The sequence below is a fragment of the Lampetra planeri genome, chromosome 82 (genome assembly GCF_965212315.1).
Source record: "Lampetra planeri chromosome 82, kcLamPlan1.2.h2, whole genome shotgun sequence".
Taxonomy (NCBI): domain Eukaryota; kingdom Metazoa; phylum Chordata; class Hyperoartia; order Petromyzontiformes; family Petromyzontidae; genus Lampetra; species Lampetra planeri.
Genome location: NC_136186.1, coordinates 1987939 through 2006272, shown reverse-complemented (window position 1 = coordinate 2006272; position 18334 = coordinate 1987939). Strand labels below are relative to the sequence as shown.

General features: G+C 48.5%; 1 protein-coding gene across 1 annotated transcript; it reads right to left on the bottom strand.

Annotated features, from left to right (window-relative positions):
- Positions 1-3687: 3687 nt before the first annotated feature.
- On the bottom strand, positions 3688-9681 carry LOC144738353 (interferon-induced very large GTPase 1-like). The gene is given in 4 exon segments (XM_078621401.1): positions 3688-3802; positions 3804-6977; positions 9060-9101; positions 9458-9681. Coding segments are annotated over 2 exon segments (3201 nt in total). The 5' UTR covers positions 6975-6977; positions 9060-9101; positions 9458-9681; the 3' UTR covers positions 3688-3772.
- Between the last annotated feature and the right edge of the window lie 8653 nt (positions 9682-18334).

Sequence of the window (18334 nt, the reverse complement as noted above, 5' to 3'; positions counted from 1 at the left end):
GAATCAGCCCCTAATTGTAGTCTCCCATCATGTTCTCGTTTTACTGTCCTTGGTAGCGCCGTTCATTGGTGGAAAACTCGCAACCATCGCAGTCACTGCTCACCACTCACATCAACATTGGCTGCTGATATTTGGGCTACGCCCATTTCAAAACTTTATAAACTGTTACCCTTCAGAAGCTAACCCCCTCTTCCTGATGATGAATGCTTGCGTTATGATCGAAACGTCTTGGTTTTGTTATTTTCTTTGAACCTATCTACGTGACGTTACCGAAAGACCCAGATGAAAATATATTTTAAAGCTATTCTAGATATTACAATACGTGATCGGTGATGTAACCAGAAATATGCCCGGCCACCTCGGTTTCATTGGAGTTGAAGTTTTCACACTGTAAAAGGTGCCACGTTACGGCTGAATACCACCCTACAGGAGGCCCAGCAAACTCGAGTCGCGCTGTGCAAAGCACTGCGCCACCACTCCTCCACATACAAACTCACACAATCTCACTCATATAAGATGTACATGTTTATTATCATAGGACTCGAGCTTATTCACGCACGATATATGGCAAAGTACCGTGCGATTTAACAAGCAACTCCAGAATCACAATTACCCAGGTTACATGGACCAGCAATACCCCAGAGATGAAATTAACTACTGCACATCAATATAAATCCAATCATTAGCATCATGAGAAACACAGATGCATGTCATCATTAATTAACGTTAAATCAGACATCTAAACACTACGTTCAATCATGAAAAAGCATTAAAAGTCAGGCAAACTAATCTAGACAGTCATGCGATTGTGCACAATTACAATTCACCACGCTTACATAATGTTTGTAATCACCGCGGTACTAACCTCATGACAAGTGATGTCATTTGTCACGATGCGATTCGAAACATGGCTTAAGATTTGTCGATAACAATCGCAATCTTGCACGGTGACAGGGCCATGTTCATGAAACTCATTTAGATTGTTCCAAATCAAAGTGGCAAAGTTTTCTATCTTGAACGAGATCAGGATGATAATAATATCCAATCATCGCCAAGCCAGCAGCGTAACCTCTACATTCCAATGGCAGAAGCTTGTCACTGATTGTGGCAAAGTGGCGCTAATGTTAAGCAATCTGTAAAATAAAGGAGATGGGTCGGGTCCTCGAATGGAAGCACAATTCCTCCTTTTGAAATATGCAATCAGTTTTTTGTCAATGGAGTTTGTATTTATACAGTCGCTAAATACAACCGCATCTCAATACCGTGTTCAACACAACACTACTGTACATATGCATCATGGGGGATACAATGAGGCGTGGGTATTTTCTCGTCTTGTTTGTGTGATTATGAACGGGACAACCAGCTATTGGGACCTTAAGATTTTGACAGGACAAGTTTCACATTTCAAATGTTTACAATGGAACGATTTAAAAAAAAAATGTAACGACGTAATGCCCTGCAGTAACGTTATCTTCACCGTGCAGCCACCTGTGTTTTCACTTAGCATCTTGTAAAACTACGCTTATATAATTTTAACATATCTCAGAAAATGAGCAGGTTGAGCCTGGATAGCTCTTAAATGATCAACCACCATGTTTGAGGTGTGTGGCTGTAGTGTGGTCAGCAGAGGGCAGATTGTTCACGTGACATATCAAGATAACGAAGCCATTTAGGTGATTTGCGAATGCCTGGGATGCCGTTAATGATAATTATGAATGGCTGTGAAACACGACAAGTCCGAGTGCTTACTTCAAAGTTGGAAAAAGTGGAAGTGGTTGCCTTTCAAAACACGAAGCAATCCGAGATCTAAAGTCCCATCCCATTGTTGACAAATCTCAGCATTCATCAACGTGATCCCTTCCGACTAACTGGCATGAGCTACGATCATAATCTGTGACAAAATATTGGCCGAATGGTGCCACTCAATGATACAGTTACTGCGATTCATTATTGCGCCAATGTTCATAATGTCATTATCAATGTGAGAACCCACAACAGCGATAACATTCCCATTTAACCGTGAGATATATATAATTAATGATTATCCTTGTCTGTTACTAAAGATCGAATGGGCTACTGTAGATACAACCCTATTATAACACCTAGAAATAAAAAGAAAAACTCTTTTTAGCATTGAGTTACTGTTCCCGTTTAGTAACTTATCAAGAGTGTTAAAATTACTTCTTCTGCAAATCTGCAATCACATCATGTTTGGTGATTGTTTTCCAGCCCTCTGGAATGGCGCCGCTGTCTTTGAATTGCAAACTGTGAAGCGCCTCTAGATCTGACTTAAATCTGCAGACAAACCATTTCCAATATGGCTGCATGGTTAAGTCTGGCGTGATTCTCCACCTTGCATATTCTGGCCCTCCTGTACGATAATCCTTATATGGTATGAAATTATCTTCTGAAGACTCAAACCGGCGATCACTAGCAACTGAACTTGTACAAACATCCGTCACAAAATTAACTGTTCCAATAGGATGCCACCCTGTAACTGCCTGTGACCGATGAATTTGAACGCTGTGGTCCTCGTCATGATTGGGCATCGTGTTTGTGCAGATGGCTTTACAGAATGGGCACTGCACCCAGCACCCACTCATCTGTTCACAGAGCATGCCATGAGGTGTGTTCCTTACGTCTTGTAAATCTTGTAAGGATGCTTTAGAATATTGTTCATTCAACTTTACCACCATGGTTGTTATTGATGCGGTTAGTTCTTTTCTAAAGTAGCCGATGTCATCTATGTCTTTGTAGTCAGCTGCATCCAGACTGTGCCTTGGGACATGTATTTTGTCGCCAAGCTGTTTACTAAATTCATCCAGCCACGATGATGCATCTCCTTTGCTTTTGTGGACAGCTGTTGTTGCATCGCCAATTGCATTAAAAACATCGTTTTTGTGAAGCTCAAGGCATGATTGAAATATTTCACAAATGTTTTTGCTTTCTTCTTCCGAGCAATATTCTTCAACACGTTCTTTAATGTAGCGTTCAAAATATTCTTTTGGTTTCTGAATATATTCAATGAATTCTTTAAAATCTTCCTTTTCTGCTAATTGTATCATGATGGAGTTTTCTAAATTTGATCGATTGCCATTGAATGCCCGACAATTTGACGTAATTTTGTTAACAATGTCAATGCTGGCTTTGTCACAAACTGCCTGGTGCAAGGCTGTTTTTAGTTTGCTGCACAGAATGTCAGCAAAAATGGTGGTGTTTGTTGCTCCTTTGCATCGAATCTTAAAGCTATTAAAGTACTCCATTTTCTTGCTGTTGAGGTATATTAGAAGATCGCTTGCACTATGGAAATCATTCTCTAATTTCTGAAACTTCTCTTCAGCATTGGCCAAAATGTGTATTGCTAAATCTAGCCTGTACCTATTTGTGAGCGTCACTGTTCCAGTGCGTTTAGAATCTTTGTCATTTACAACTGTAACTACACCTGCACCGACAGCTGTCAGCACAGTGTGTATTACTTCATGTATATTGGTTTCATTGTAACCGAGCTTCCGTTTCTCGAGATCTTTCAAAATCTCCATGGCTGCATTTTCTGCATTTTTTGTTATTTTGTTGACAATGTCAATCTCTTGTCGATTAATGTAAGACGATAAATTCTTTAACTTATTCCAAACACCTTCTCGTTTAATCCCAACATGTTCTTGAGGACTAAACCTGAAAAATTCATTTGCATCCATGTTCATCAACTTAGGGAGTAAATCTGTTTCACCTTTAAAATGTTCTGTAAGTACTTCTTGTGCAAGTTGTCTGAAATTCACTTTTCTAGGTGGGGTAATGCTTTTTTTCACTTCATGGGTCCATTCTTCCCACATTTTATTGAACTCTTTCTCCAATTGGATATCTTTACATCCAGTAGTTTTCAGTTTTGAAGCCAACTCTTTGCTCTTTTTAATCAGCTGATCCTCATAGCGTGATCTATTTTGATCTAGCTTGATCCGAGATGTCTTTTGCTTCATCAGATCAGTACATTTTTTGTAAGTATCATTCACAAGCTCATCCTTAATTGTTTCAAATCTCTTTACGAAGTTAGCTTTCCATTGACTTAACCATTCAGCATCATGTGAATTGAAATATGTTTCAATTTGTTTGCTGATCTCGTTGTATTTTGGCAAAACCGTTTGCTCAACGCTCAACCGAGTAAAATCATTCGTTGTGTCTGTACTGTTGTTAATGATAGTATGCTGCTTATTCTCCTCTTGAATAAGATGACTCCTCAGGCTCCAAATCCATTTCCTATACATTACTTCCAGTTTGCTATAAGCTGCGATCTCTAGGGTGTTCTTGAAGCTAAACAAAAAGTTTTCGGCGAGCAAGGCCTTCCATAGATCATCTGTGCGTGCTTTGAACTCTGATATCTTTAAGACGTTGTGTTCTGTTTTAGCAATGCTGAGTAACATTTCTTTAAGATCTTGGACATTTTGGCAGTAGACTGGATTTGTTGGAGCCATTGGAGGATTTCCCTCCCAAAGATTGGCGAAGTAACGGATGTGGGAGTCCACGTCAAACCGGATCACCTCGTCAAAAGATTCAACAGCGATCTGCTCCTGCTGTCCAGCCAATCGCGTCATCTTATCGAGTTTCGTCTGAAGGCTTGCTCTTCCCACTTCGTTCTTGTCTTGAGTGGTCACATCTACGTTTTGATGGACAAACACGCAGCTCGGTGACAACTTGACCTGCTTCATTCGCAGAAACCCCTGCACAGCAATCTGCAGAATGTCTTGCATCTCTGATGGATTCTCTCCAAAAATGTTGATCACAGTCGCGTTGCCAAGACCGATCACAAACGTAGCTAGCTCATTGTCATGAGTGGGTGTCGAATTTGATAGCTCTGGGGCTCGGAGCCCTTCTGTGTCCACTATCAACACAAAGTCACAGCCCCGCTCTGTGGTGAACTCTTCCTCCACCTTCACCAGCTGCATGTAGACGCCTCGGGTGCATCTCCCTGCACCCACAGGGAACTGGAGACCGAACATGGTATTCAGCAGCGTGGACTTGCCACTGCTCTGTAAGCCCAGGATGGAGAGGACGAACAGAGTTTTGTCTCCAATTTTCTCAATCACTTTGTCCAAAACTGAGTTGATCCAAGAGAGAGGGACGTGCGAGGTGTCACCGTCCATGAGTTCAAGAGGGAACCCAGAGACCATCAAATCTGCTGCGATTTCTGGCAAAGCAGCTGTGCATTTGTCAGCGCCGTGCGGTGTCTGTGACGCTTCGTAGATCTGGCCAACTTCCCTGAAAAGGTGATCGATTCCAACGGAAGAGGCATCACATTGTTGTAATATTCCTTGCAGCTCTGTTTGTTTTGTATCCATAAATCTACTTTCATGCACTTTTTCTTTCCTGAACTTTACCATTTCTCTCCGAGCCTGGTGATACTGCAGATGAAGTCGTGGTAAGCACTCTGCAGACAGCCTATCCAAATATATTTTTAGCCAATGCAGGAAGTATTTTTTGACTTTGTCTGCCGGAAGCTGCAGATTTCCAATCATTGTTTTCATTACACCTTTGAGAGGAAATGCTTTGAGAATCTGGGCTCTCCGTATGGATTGTTTATCCAGTTCAATGTTGTCCCTGCATTGTTCAAGGCTTTGGTTCTCTTTAACTCTCAAGCGAGTTAATTCTTTGTCTTTCTTGCACCATTCGTGCCACAATTGACCTTGAAGAGGCAGAAAAGTCTCTTTCATGGAAGACAGTGGCTTGTCCTTGAGACGACTCAGTAAGTCGTTTGCCTTAGACTTGCCTTCTTTACAATCCTCATCGTCTTCATCAACTGTGAAGCCGTGTTTCCTGGCGATGTCTGAGCAATCATCGAGCTTGATCGTTTGTGTTGAATTGGCCAACATATTTTTGAGAGTTGACTTCAATTCATTCATTAACTCTGCCTCATTTCTGTTCTTAACAGCAATTTTCACTTTTGTTCCCGAAAGTCCACCCCTGATGTTCTCCTTGTCAGCCCAAAGGCAAACAAAAGGCTTTGGGGATTTCAGACATTCTTGCAAAATGATTTTAGCTTCATCATTGTGATCACGATCTGACATTAGTATCACATTGATAGAGGATATCTTGTGCAGAAACTGCACCTGTCTTCTGTGCTGTCTCGCATCTCCGTGCAAATTTGTGAACGCGATGCAGTCATTGAAGACGTCGTCATCCCTCCCACCTGGACAATACCAGGCGACCTCTGTGACTCCTTCCATTAGGAGACCATTCCTGCTGCTGCCTTCACAGTGCCTATTAAAGAAAACGCCATGCCTTTGCTGACTGAGCAGAGAGTTCAGCATCTGAGATTTCGATGTGGGTGATTCACCAAATCTTATGAAGGACACTAGAGGAGTGTCTGCGTTCACAATCGCACAGGTTTTGGTTTGCTGGGTGTTAGTAGATGTGCCACGGCATTTCCAGTTCTTGTTAATCTGTCGGAATGCCCAAAGAGGGAATTCTATTTCTGAGCTACAAGGATTTGGAACTAAAAGCGGCAGTGCAAACTGGCAAAATGAGAGTTTTGTGTAAATGTACTGCCTCACAAAATTGTCCCCACAATGGTAAATTGTCATTTGCAAATCCATGGGGTGAATGTGTGTTTGAGTGTTTGCTGCAAGCCCGTCTCTCTGACTCAATGTATCATCATGCTCAAAAAAGTTTTCGTAATTAGTGTCTGCATTATTAGGGATGTTCTCATTGATTTCATTTTCACTCCGAACACTAACATACCGTGCTTGATAGTCAACCATTATCAGTTTCTGCAAAAAAGAAGATGCAAGTTCTTTTTCTGTGCTTGGGTGTTTTGTACTCATTGCTGAATCGACAACACACACATCCCCTGTCTGCATTTGCTTGGGGTAGTATTTTTGAAGGTCCAGCCTTTTAAGCAGATCCATAAACCTTTCAGTCTCGTTTGCTTGACTCTCAACTTCGTGATCCTGGCTTGAGCGCTCCTCGTCTTCATCTCCAGACATTGCCTGGGGATAGGCGCGTTATTATAATGATTATTATGTTCACAACAATACCACTTCCTCGTTCATACTAAAAACTCGTCAGACATAGAAGTGGGTTCTATAATCACAGCTGCCAAGTGCAGGCACGTCAAGGCAAGGGGCTGCTGTGTCCCCCATTGCCTAGAAAAGCATAAAGTGTGTGCGTGACCAGACCAAGACATCGGTCAGCCTCCCTTTGAATGTGTACCAGATGGAAGTTCCTCTGCTAAAGCCATGGACACCTGCACAAACTACGTAGCCATAGCAGACGTTAAGTAATGTAGGGCCAGGGGATATCTTGGTTGCACCCGAAAGTGAACAAGGGATGGCTCTGCCTGTTGGCCACAACTTTACCCGGGCCAACCCACCATCATGAATGAATCATTACCAGCGGAGGACAGGGAAGAAAAGCCTATAATTCCAGCCTTAGATACGATGTGCTAATGGGTTTAAATCACAGTGTGCTAACTCCTGGACCACCACTACCGCTCGAATATTTACTTTAAAATAAGTAATATAAAAAAATACTTTTTTTAAAAATACGCTATAATTAAATGTACCGTACTCATAATGGCAAAACTCCACGACTCCAGGAAGTGGCCCCGAAGCTTGCCATAACGTAAGGGGCCGTGGTGATTTACAGCCAACGTGAGTTGAGCGTGGACATTTAGACCCAAGCCGAAACATAAAATATAAAAAAGATGGTTTAAAAATATTTCTATTTTATTTTAATGATATAATAGAGTATTGTCAGCAGTATGACATAAGTATACCAAGTTTGCAGTCGATACCCCATTGGGAAGTGAGTTAAAATTGAGTTACTAGATTTGAGGATACGACAACAACAACAGACAGAGTGAGTTAAATAAAAGCGTGTAATAATAAAAAAAACAAAAAAATTAAATACATTGAAACCCTGGCTAGCTCGACCAATAGCGGAGCCCGGGGCCAACATGCTGAAATGCCCAGCTCGCTACAATTTCAATGACAATCAATAAAAATAAACACATCAGCTGCCACGTAAAGGATTAGTGTAGTGCATAATACAACCTTCATTTGCCACTGAGTGTTGGTGTCATCACGACGGTGCTTGTGCCAAGCTAGGTGCTCTACTAGGCTAAGCGTAGTGCCGACAGCTCGCTGGCAGGTCACGCGACTGACCCAGGTGTCACGGATTGACTGAGCGCATGGCTCTGGCCGAGAAGATCAACATGGCCAGGTAGCTTCCACACAGCGTTACAAGGCCAATAACAAGAAACAACATGATGCTGTCTTGATTTGAAGCTTTCGTGACTGCAGGAATCCACAGTCTTTGTTTTTTTCGGTAAAGTCAAGTAGGTAAACAAAATAAACAAAATAATATTAATAGAACACGACATTTCGATCGCCACACAAGCAACCGTCTTCAGGTGGGAGAGGTAATATAAACATTATTCTGTCCGAATTATTCCAAGTTAGACCTCTGCTCCCTCACCATCCTCTCCCATCCCCCACCACCCTTCCATATCGAAGTCCCAGACAAGAAAGGGATGTATGCTCCACTTTTGCATGAGGCACCGACATCTTCTTACAAACGAATATTTTAGTTGAACTGCGATGGTGGTGGTCAACAGGCACAGAGCCACCTCTCTATTCTGTCCACATGCCAATTGCCATCGTCGTCTTCCTCGTAATTTAAGCCTCGTTGTTTGGTCACAACACCTCTGATTACAATCGTCAAGGACCTTCACAATGGTGGGTAGGTCCAGATGAGCGACGTGGCCAGTAGTCAGAGACATTTCACGTTCACGTTGGGTGTAACAGATTAGCCCTTTGGCCCCTACACTGTTTGACATTTCCTTAAGCGTACGTTTTGTCAAACGCAAAGATATTTACTGACATTACAGAGTGGCTGATTCTATTGTGGGAGGTCTGGGTCATTGTGCACCCATAGTAATTTAGAGCCACGGTTAATCCACTGCTGGGTGACAGCCTCCTACAAGCGCCTACCTCTCTAGAGATTTGCGATGATTCTGAATGTGAGGAGAGTGATCCAGCAGTGGATGGACAAGCAGCGTTGTTACTCACTGGGAGTGGAGACTGGGCGATGTCAGCAGCTCTTTGCAGCGCCTGTAAGAAGGTGAACACAACGCGTTATGCACTGCATGGATATCATATCAACAGTGTTAACGTAATCAGCATGAGGTCCACTTTCAAGGTGGTATTTCTATTGTCAACAACTAGCTGGGGATTTCAGTCAAGCCTTCGCCTGTGATTAAAACTGAACCCTATGGGAGCCTTAGTCTGGCTCTGCGAGTCTCAGTGATTCACACTGAACTCTTTGGGGAGATTAATCGGCCTCCATGAACCTCAGTGATTAACACTGAACCCTCCGAACTCGATGATGATGGTGTTTGCAATAATTATGATCGTGGTAGTATTGGTGATGGTGGAAGTGGTAGTGGTGGTAGTGGTAGTGCCTTTACCTGACTTTCCTCTCCTGAAGGAAAAGATGCAGACCTCCCTCTAGTGAAAGAGGCCTCTCCACCAGAGGGCGCTCCAGAGAGCCCCTCTCGAGAGGGATGGTGTTTGGTCTACTCTTCCACGCTGCTCAGACGTCTTGGAAGAAGAGGCGGGTGCTACCCGCACGTCACCGCACCGCACGGGAAGCTGCTGTCGACTCCCTGTGTTGTAGCGACTTAAACTGCCAGGTAAAGGTCACGTGGGACCCACTCTAATCGAGATGTGGAACTTTCTATTGGTCTACCAGTATTACCTGTTCCTGCGTCTCATGAATTCCACACCGATGACCTGCGACGTGGCATTCTTCAATGGTGCGGTGGTTCGCGCACTGTACTCGGATGTGGCCTTCATCCAGCATTGGATTCGATCATAGCTGATAATATTGATACATGTATCAACAGCGCTGTCTTTAAATGGATCAACAGTGGGGAGTGTGTCTCTGGTGTAGACCAATCAGTTTCAAGGACAATGCATAGATGATCAGAGTACGTTTTTTGTTTGCATTCTGACCACAGGTATTGTGATTCCTTGTTTAAAGGTTTCAGTTTTGTTGCCATAAAAAATGGGAAAACCTATTTTTAGGATACTCTTTGGTTATTTCGGTAAAGTCACGAAGGTATAAAATAAAATAAATCACGACGTTTTGATTGCAACACAATAAATTATCATCAGGTGGGAAAACCACAACAAGAAAATGTTTTTCTGTGGTTTTCCCACCTACGTGACTTTACGGAAAGAACCAAAGAGTATGGATTCCTGCAGTCATGAAAGCTTCAAATCTAGTTCTTAGGATGTCCATTAAATGTTTTGGGAATTTGTTTATACTACTTTTGGGCTGTAAAAAGCCTATTGGAGGTGATATAAAGGTGGCAATAATGCGTTCTATATGTAATGCGAGCAAGGATTGAGGGGGGGCGGAGTCTGGGTTACTTGGGGAGAGGGAGGAGTTAGGGTCACGTGGGACAGAGGATTTAGGGGGAGAACCGGAAGGGGGAGTTGAGACGGAGTGAAACAGGAGGAGGCCACGCTGGGCAGGACGGAGAGAGTGGCGCGGTCGCCACGCGGTGGGAGACGTCGACACCGTCAGCCATCGGTGTCAGACGCAGAGAGCTAGCGGCTGTGGGAGGCTAGCTGTATACGGGGCAGCAGTGAAGCTAGAGAGCGGAGCAGCGGTGAGGCTGCAAAGTGGAGCAGCAGGGAGACTGCCTATCAGAGCAGCAGGGAGACTGCATATCGGAGCAGCCGAGTGGCTGTGGAGAGATCGTCGGGAGAGACGCGGGCCTGAGCGAGGACGCCATGGTAACGAGATTCTACGAACCCAATAAAGGACAACGGAGATCGACATCTGAGAGAGAGTCCTTTATTACATTGGTGTCAGAAGTGAAACGGCATGTCAAAACAGCTCAGGAGGAAGAACGTCCCTGCACCATCTTCTGCAGCATCTTCTGACGATGACCTCCCTCCAGTGGTGGCGCTACCGACGATGGAGGAGGAAAGCGACGCTGGGACGAGCGGGGGTCCGGGCATGCAGGACGTGGCCGCCTCGGGGGGCCCATCCGCGCGACTGGACACTGAGGACGGATGGCGACAGGTGGCGGCGCAACTGGAGGCGCTGAAGACGGTGTTGGCGCAGTTGTGCGACCTCGTGACGCCGGCGACGACTTCGGGGAGGCCCGGCGGGGAACAGCGGGCCGGGGCCTTGCCGTCGCCATCAGCCCTCTCGACCACGCGGCACGAAGACGCCATCTTGGGCGTGGCCGAGGAGGAACGGCGGGAAGCCGTCATCTTGCGCCCTCCGCCGCGGGAAGCCGCCATCTTGCGCCCTCCACGCGGGAAGCCGCCATCTTGCACACGTTGCGGAGTGACGCCATCTTGTCGCTTCCGCGTGAGTCACCATCGGTGGAGGACGGCGGAGCAAGGACCCGCAGCCGTCATTTAACAACGGTCAAAGAATTCTCCATCGGCGGCAATTGGAGCGCATTCGCCTGCCGTTTTCAAGCGGCTGTATGCTCCGCCAAATGGACGGACGCGGAGGCCCTGGAAGTCCTACCAACACTTCTCGACGACGAGTCCATCCGGTTCTTCCACTCCATCAAGGCCGACAAGAAGAGGACGCTGCAGGGTGTCTTCGAGGAAATGGCGGATGCGTACGAGCCTCCGGACGATGCCCACCGTAGATTTGTTCAGCGGCAAAGGGCGCCTGATGAATCGCCGGTGGCTTTCAGAGGCGCAGTTCTGGAACTGGCGATGGCAGCATACCCCGAGACGGAGCCGGATTTGTTGGAGCCCCTTGTGTTGGGCAAGATGCTGGAATTGTCTAGAGACCTGGGGATCCCCATGCCAGTGTGCAGCCATGATAAGTTGACGTCCCGTGCTGCGGCTAAGTGCTTGGACGCTCAATTTAATCTCTGACGCTGGAAACAGGTGTCAGCTTGGATGGGGGGCCCCATCGTCAAAGGCGGTGCTACGGGGTGGGATCCTGAGAAGGCGGTCTACGTTCCTGACGACAAGGGTCCGCAGGAGTTGACGGCCGCCTCCGCCCAGTGGCCTGCTCGGGGGGGAACGGGGCCGAGGTCCGGTCCACCGGCGCGGGAGCGTCGGGACAGAGGGGGTGCCACGCGCCGAAATGACGTGGCGTGTTTCCGCTGCGGCCGTAAGGGCCACTTCGCCAGGGACTGTTGGGCTCGCATCCCGGGGCCGCCCCAGCAGGAGGCCTCGACCACGGACGTCGCGCGAAAAGACCAGCCAGGACAGGCAAGTCGGTGCGCATCAGACACCCGGCAAGGCCTGTCACCTCATGCATCACCATCGCCACGCGGTCCGTGTGTCGTTAACCACGAGGTGCCTCCGATTGACCCGTGTCGCTCGCTGACGCAATGGCGCTGATTGGCACGGAGGGTAGTTGCGGCCGCTACGGGGTCGTCCACGGTACCGAGTTCTATTCAGGGGGTCGAGGTGCGTATATTGGTGGACTCCGGTGCGTCCGCGACCATTATTTCGGATGTCATTTACCATCTTTTGGGCATTCCGCCAGGGAGAGTGCGAGCGGTTTATGATTCATGCATAGCGGCGAACGGGGAAAGTATGGGCATTGTGGGCCAGGTGGACGCAAACATATCGATTGGGGGGGTGTCGGCTTCAGGGACCGTTTTGATCTCTAGGTCCCTTGCGGTACCCTGTTTGTTGGGGACTGATTTCCTGGCAAAAATGCCCATTCAAATAAGGGTTGATCAAAATTGCATTGAATTACCAGGGGGGCGGAAAATGTCGTTCTTACCGTCGCCATGGGGCCGGCCTGCCCCTGTTTGCCAGGTACAGGCGCTGTCCGAGGTATCTGTTGACATTCCACCTGGTTCGCAGATGCTTATCCCGTTGAGATATCGGAAGCCAGTACCTGGCGTTGAGGGAGCGGCGGGGGTTCTGTTATCGCCGTCCACGGCTATAACGGGCGGCTCGGCGCTGGTTGGGGCACAAACGATTGTCCGGCCGGGCCAGCCCCCGCTCTTACAGGTGCTAAATGGGAGTGCGGAGAATGTCAGTGTCCCTGCAGGAACGGTTTTGGCTCATGCCACGACCGCGTTCACGACCCATGACAACCGGACCCGCCGGGACATGGTAGAGGGGGTTTCGGGGCCTACGGGGCAGGATGATCGTTGGGTTGCTGAGTTATGCGGGGAGAATTCATCCCTGACCGGAGAACAACGGTCCGCGCTTCGCGCGCTGTTGCTAAGTTATTCCGACGTGTTCAGCTCGGATGATTTTAACTCCTTGTTTTCCCACCACATTGATACGGGGGATGCCGCTCCGATTCGGTTGAACTCGCATCGGTTGAGCCCGACGGAGCGGGATCAGGTTCGCGGTGCAGTGGAGGACATGCTGGCCGCTGATATAATATCCCCGTCTAACAGTCCATGGGGCGCGCCGGTAGACCTTGTGAAGAAGAAGGATGGGAAACTGCGATTTTGCGTCGATTTTCGAAAATTGAACAAGGTGTCCGTCGCAGACGCGTACCCCCTGCCGCGTATGGACAATTCCCTCGATGCCTTGTCTGGGGCGAAGTTTTTTTCAACACTGGATCTCTCCTCGGGATTCTGGCAGCTTCCCCTCGATGAGTCCTCGAGGGAAAAGATGGCTTTCCGTACACCGCAGGGATTGTTTCAGTTTAATTGCCTTCCGATGGGCTTGAACGCGGCCCCTGCCACTTTTCAGCGGTTGATGGAGCTGGTGTTAACGGGTCTGCAGTGGGAGACATGTTTGATTTATTTAGACGATGTCATCGTCTTTAGCCGCACATTTGACGAACATTTGCAGAGATTGGAGACGGTTTTTGCTAGGATGCGCTCCGCCAATTTAAAATTCAAACCGAAAAAGTGTCACCTACTGCAACGATCCGTGCATTATTTGGGACACAGTCAGTGCGGACGGGGTGGCAACGGACCCGGAGAAGACGGCGTGCATCCGCAACTGGCCGACCCCGGCCTCGGTTGGGGATGTACGTCGCTTCCTTGGGTTCGCCTCATATTATCGCAGGTTCGTTCCGAACTTTGCTATGATCGCTAGGCCCTTGCACCTCCTTACGGGTAAGGGTCGGAGGTTCAGTTGGGGTCCGCCGGAGGAAGCGGCGTTTGAGGGCCTACGCGATCGGTTGGCGACGGCGCCGACATTGGACTATCCGGATTTTGATCGACCTTTTATTCTGGATACGGACGCTAGTGACACTGGGATCGGGGCCGTTTTGTCACAGTCCAAGGGCGGCGTGGAACGCGTGGTAGCCTACGGTAGCCGTGTACTGTCCCCGGCAGAAACCCGCTACTGCGTTACTCGCCGCGAACTATTGGCTATTGTCTATTTTCTCCACCAATATTGGCCGTATCTTTACGGCTGTTCGTTTATTGTGCGCACGGACCAAGCGGCTCTGCAATATGCCCTGAGAGTTGACCAACCATCTGGCCAACTGGCACGATGGTTGGAGACCCTGCAGGAATTTTCCTTCGACATACAATATCAGAAGGGGTCGCGTCACGCGAATGCGGACGCGCTCTCCAGATTACCACAGGGGTCCCCGTGCGCTTACGCGTCGGGTACGAATAGGTGTACGCCGGTTCAGCTACCCCCTCGGCCTGTCGTGTCAGCTGTCGAGGTGCCTGGGGCTCCGGTGTGCCCAGGACCGGCCGATGGGGTTCTGAGCCTGCCGCGCTCGATATGGATTCGCGAACAATTGCTTGACGACTCGTTGGGGGCTTTACGGAGTCGGGCTGCGAAGGGAGCGGGGGGATTGCTGTCCAGTGGGACGCTGGGGGCCGCTCTCCGGGATGGTTTGCTCATGTGGAGGGAGGGATTGCATGACCGATGGCGTCTGGTAGTACCGTCGTCGTTACGGTACGAATTGCTTCGGACTCTGCACGGCGACACTTTATTACATCTCGGGGTGCAGAAGACTTTGTTAACATTGCAGCGAGACTACTTCTGGCACGGCATGACGACGGATGTCGTCGGACACATTCGGGCGTGTCCCGAGTGTGCCCGGTGGAAGCCGCCTAAAAACCCTTATGTGCCGCCGGTGCAGTCTATACAGGTGTCTCGAATCAACGAGTTGGTGGCGCTGGATATTCTGGGACCTTTCCCACCATCCGCTAGGGTTAATACATTTTTCTGGTCGGGGTAGAATATCTTTCCCGTTGGCCGATGGCTTGGCCCTTACCCGACCAGTCGGCGGCGTCTATCACGGACGCCTTCCTGTTTGGATATGTGCTGGACAAAGGGGCGCCGGAGAGGCTACTCACGGATCAGGGGCGAAATTTTTCTTATAAATTGTTGGCGGAAATGTGCGCTGCTCTGGGAACCAAGAAGGTTCGTACGTCTTCCTACCACCCGCAGACGGATGGCATGGTGGAACGGCTTAATCGGACGCTGTCGGCCATGTTATGTCACACGGTTGACGAGAAACAAGCTGATTGGGACTTGCATATACCTGGGGTACTCTCCGCATATCGGATGACGCCTCATGCATCCACAGGGTATTCTCCATTTTTTGTAATGTACGGCCGCGAGAATGTGCCGCCGGTGGAAGTACAGCTGGGTACGGGGGCGAAGGGTCCTGTTAAACCTCTCCCCGAGTACATTCAGGACACTGTTCGATGCGTCGCCGAGGCACGGGAGGGGGCCCGATTGGCTACTGCCAAGACCCAGGCGCGAAACGAGCGTTGCGCCCGGCGCTCGACCGGTACATGCCCCTGGCGAGTGGGGGACATGGCATGGCTGCACTGCCCGCATGTGCGGCCGAGGACCTCCCCTAAGCTTCACAAACCATGGCAGGGGCCGGTTAAGCTTATTGAAGTCCCTAACCCACAGTCCGCGCGGGTTCGGTTCGGATCGCGGCGCTGGTACATCCATACGTCTAGGTTGAAGCCCTACGTGGCCCCGCGGACGGATGCGTCATCCCCTGATGTTGCCTTGCCGGTGTCTATTGCACCCGACGCACCTCTGCCCTTGCCTGTTGACTCTGCAAGCGCGCCTGTCGTGACTTCTACAGACGAACCAGCTGTGACGCAGGCGGATGCGGCGAATCCTGCTCTGGGTGGGCCTACCACGGCGACGGGGCCATTTGACCCCGCTGCCCCTCCAACCCCACCACAGACACGGTTGCGGGAGACCCTGGACTTGGGTCTCTCTGGGGGACCTTGGCGTTGACGGGCCTCCAACAGCGGTGGGCGGTTCTACTCCCGTCGATCTTAAAACCCCGTCGCGTTCTCGGTCTGTGGGGGGACCGCCGCCCGTTCGTGACGGGCCGGCGACCCGCACGCGTTCCAAATCCCTTTCCTTTCGTTGATTGTTCTTGTTTTTGTTGTTCTTGTTATCGTTGTTATATTCTCCGTTGTCCAGTGATGCCAGATGGTTAAAATGTTGCTCGCATTATTTTATTATATTTATTGCAGCCGGGGACGGCTAGGTTTTCATCAGGGGGGGGGTCGTGTAACGCGAGCAAGGATTGAGGGGGGGCGGAGTCTGGGTCACGTGGGGAGAGGGAGGAGTTAGGGTCACGTGGGAGAGAGGATTTAGGGGGAGAACCGGAAGGGGGAGGTGGAGTTGAGACGGAGTGAAACAGGAAGAGGCCACGCTGGGCAGAATGGAGAGAGTGGCGCGGTCGCCACGCGGTGGGAGACGTCGACACCGTCAGCCATCGGTGTCAGACGCAGAGAGCTAGCGGCTGTGGGAGGCTAGCTGCATACGGGCCAGCAGTGAAGCTAGAGAGCGGAGCAGCAGGGAGACTGCATATCGGAGCAGCCGAGTGGCTGTGGAGAGATCGTCGGGAGAGACGCGGGCCTGAGCGAGGACGCCGTGGTAACGAGATTCTACGAACCCAATAAAGGACAACGGAGATCGACATCTGAGAGAGAGAGTCCTTTATTACATATAGGGGACGTCAAGGTCAACGCAGAGGGCAGAGTTCTATTTTAGAGGTTTGGTGGTAGATGACGTTGGAAGGCTATTGCAAGATGGAACAGAGGTGAGATACGGTGTTCATTGATCTAGAGGAATCCAACTTATAGCCAAAATGAATATATATACATGTAGATGTGGTGCGTGAATAACAGTTTTAAATTCAAGATAACAGCAAGCTTATTGTAATCGACCTGTTCCATGGGATGCGAGTCAAGAGACACAATTTGCAAAATAAGTCAAACTAGGTTTGGAGGAGCCAAATAAAAACATGACATTTGTGTTTTTAGAATGCATAACTAACCAGTAAAATAAATAAATAAAATACAATAACAGATAAACGAAACTAAAAATAGATTTTGAAGAAAAAAGGAAGTTAAACATGGATTACAGTGTAACACAAACGAAATTGTTCCTGGGTAGTAAGTGTTATCTCCTAATTGCTTATGCCTCAAAAGTACATAGAGTGGCTATTATTATTCACCACAAACTTCGCCTTTGTGACCAGAACATTGATATTTAGAAATGTACCTATTTTCAATGAGAAAATGGGCGATTTTGTGTATTTTCGTTCACATAAAGCCCTGGTCACAAAGGCAAAGTTTGTGGGGGGGAAATAGATATCTTCTATGCTTTTTAGGCATACGCAATCAAAAATAACACTTAGTACCCAGGAACAAACATTTTGTGTTATATAGTGTTATTATCAAAATGGCATGCTTTATCTTGAATGCAGACACGGCCTAAGACACGGTGGCAACTATAGTGAGGAATTAAATAAAAACTGCATCCATAAAAAAACAAGTAGTCTAAACAAGGCGCTAAAGTGGTCGCTCATAGGCAATTTATATTTAAACCTCGTTTAACTATTTATACGTGGCAAGCTGGGCACGAATTCACGTGAAGGTAGCGAGTTAAAGTTCGTGATTGATGGCAATGATTGTAGCCCAAGTTTTGTCACAATATTGTTTCACAGACCAGGGGCAGCCCCCATAAACGCCCGTTCACCAAAACTTGTTTCATGTCTGGGAACGTTCAACAGAAGCAGTCATGAGCTCCTAAGGTTAGGTCTACCCTCCAGTCGTGCCAACACATCCAATGAATATTCTGGCAAATTACGACATGATGCAGGTGTAATGCGGGCGAAAGCGACCTTCCGGATGTGACGTCACGAGGAGGCGGAGCCAGGTGACGTGGGTGAAAGGTAGGGGGTCCTTAAGCGGGGAAACCGGAAGGAGAAGGCAGTCGGGGTGTGAATGGAAAGGTGTGGGGCCACGCGGGCGTACGAGCCGAGGGGGCACCGTCAGAAGCGGGAGCCAACCCTGGGAACAGTAGGGAGCTACTGGGAGGTGTAAAGCTGCAGATAGAGATAGGCAGTAAGGCTGTGTGTGAGAGGCAGC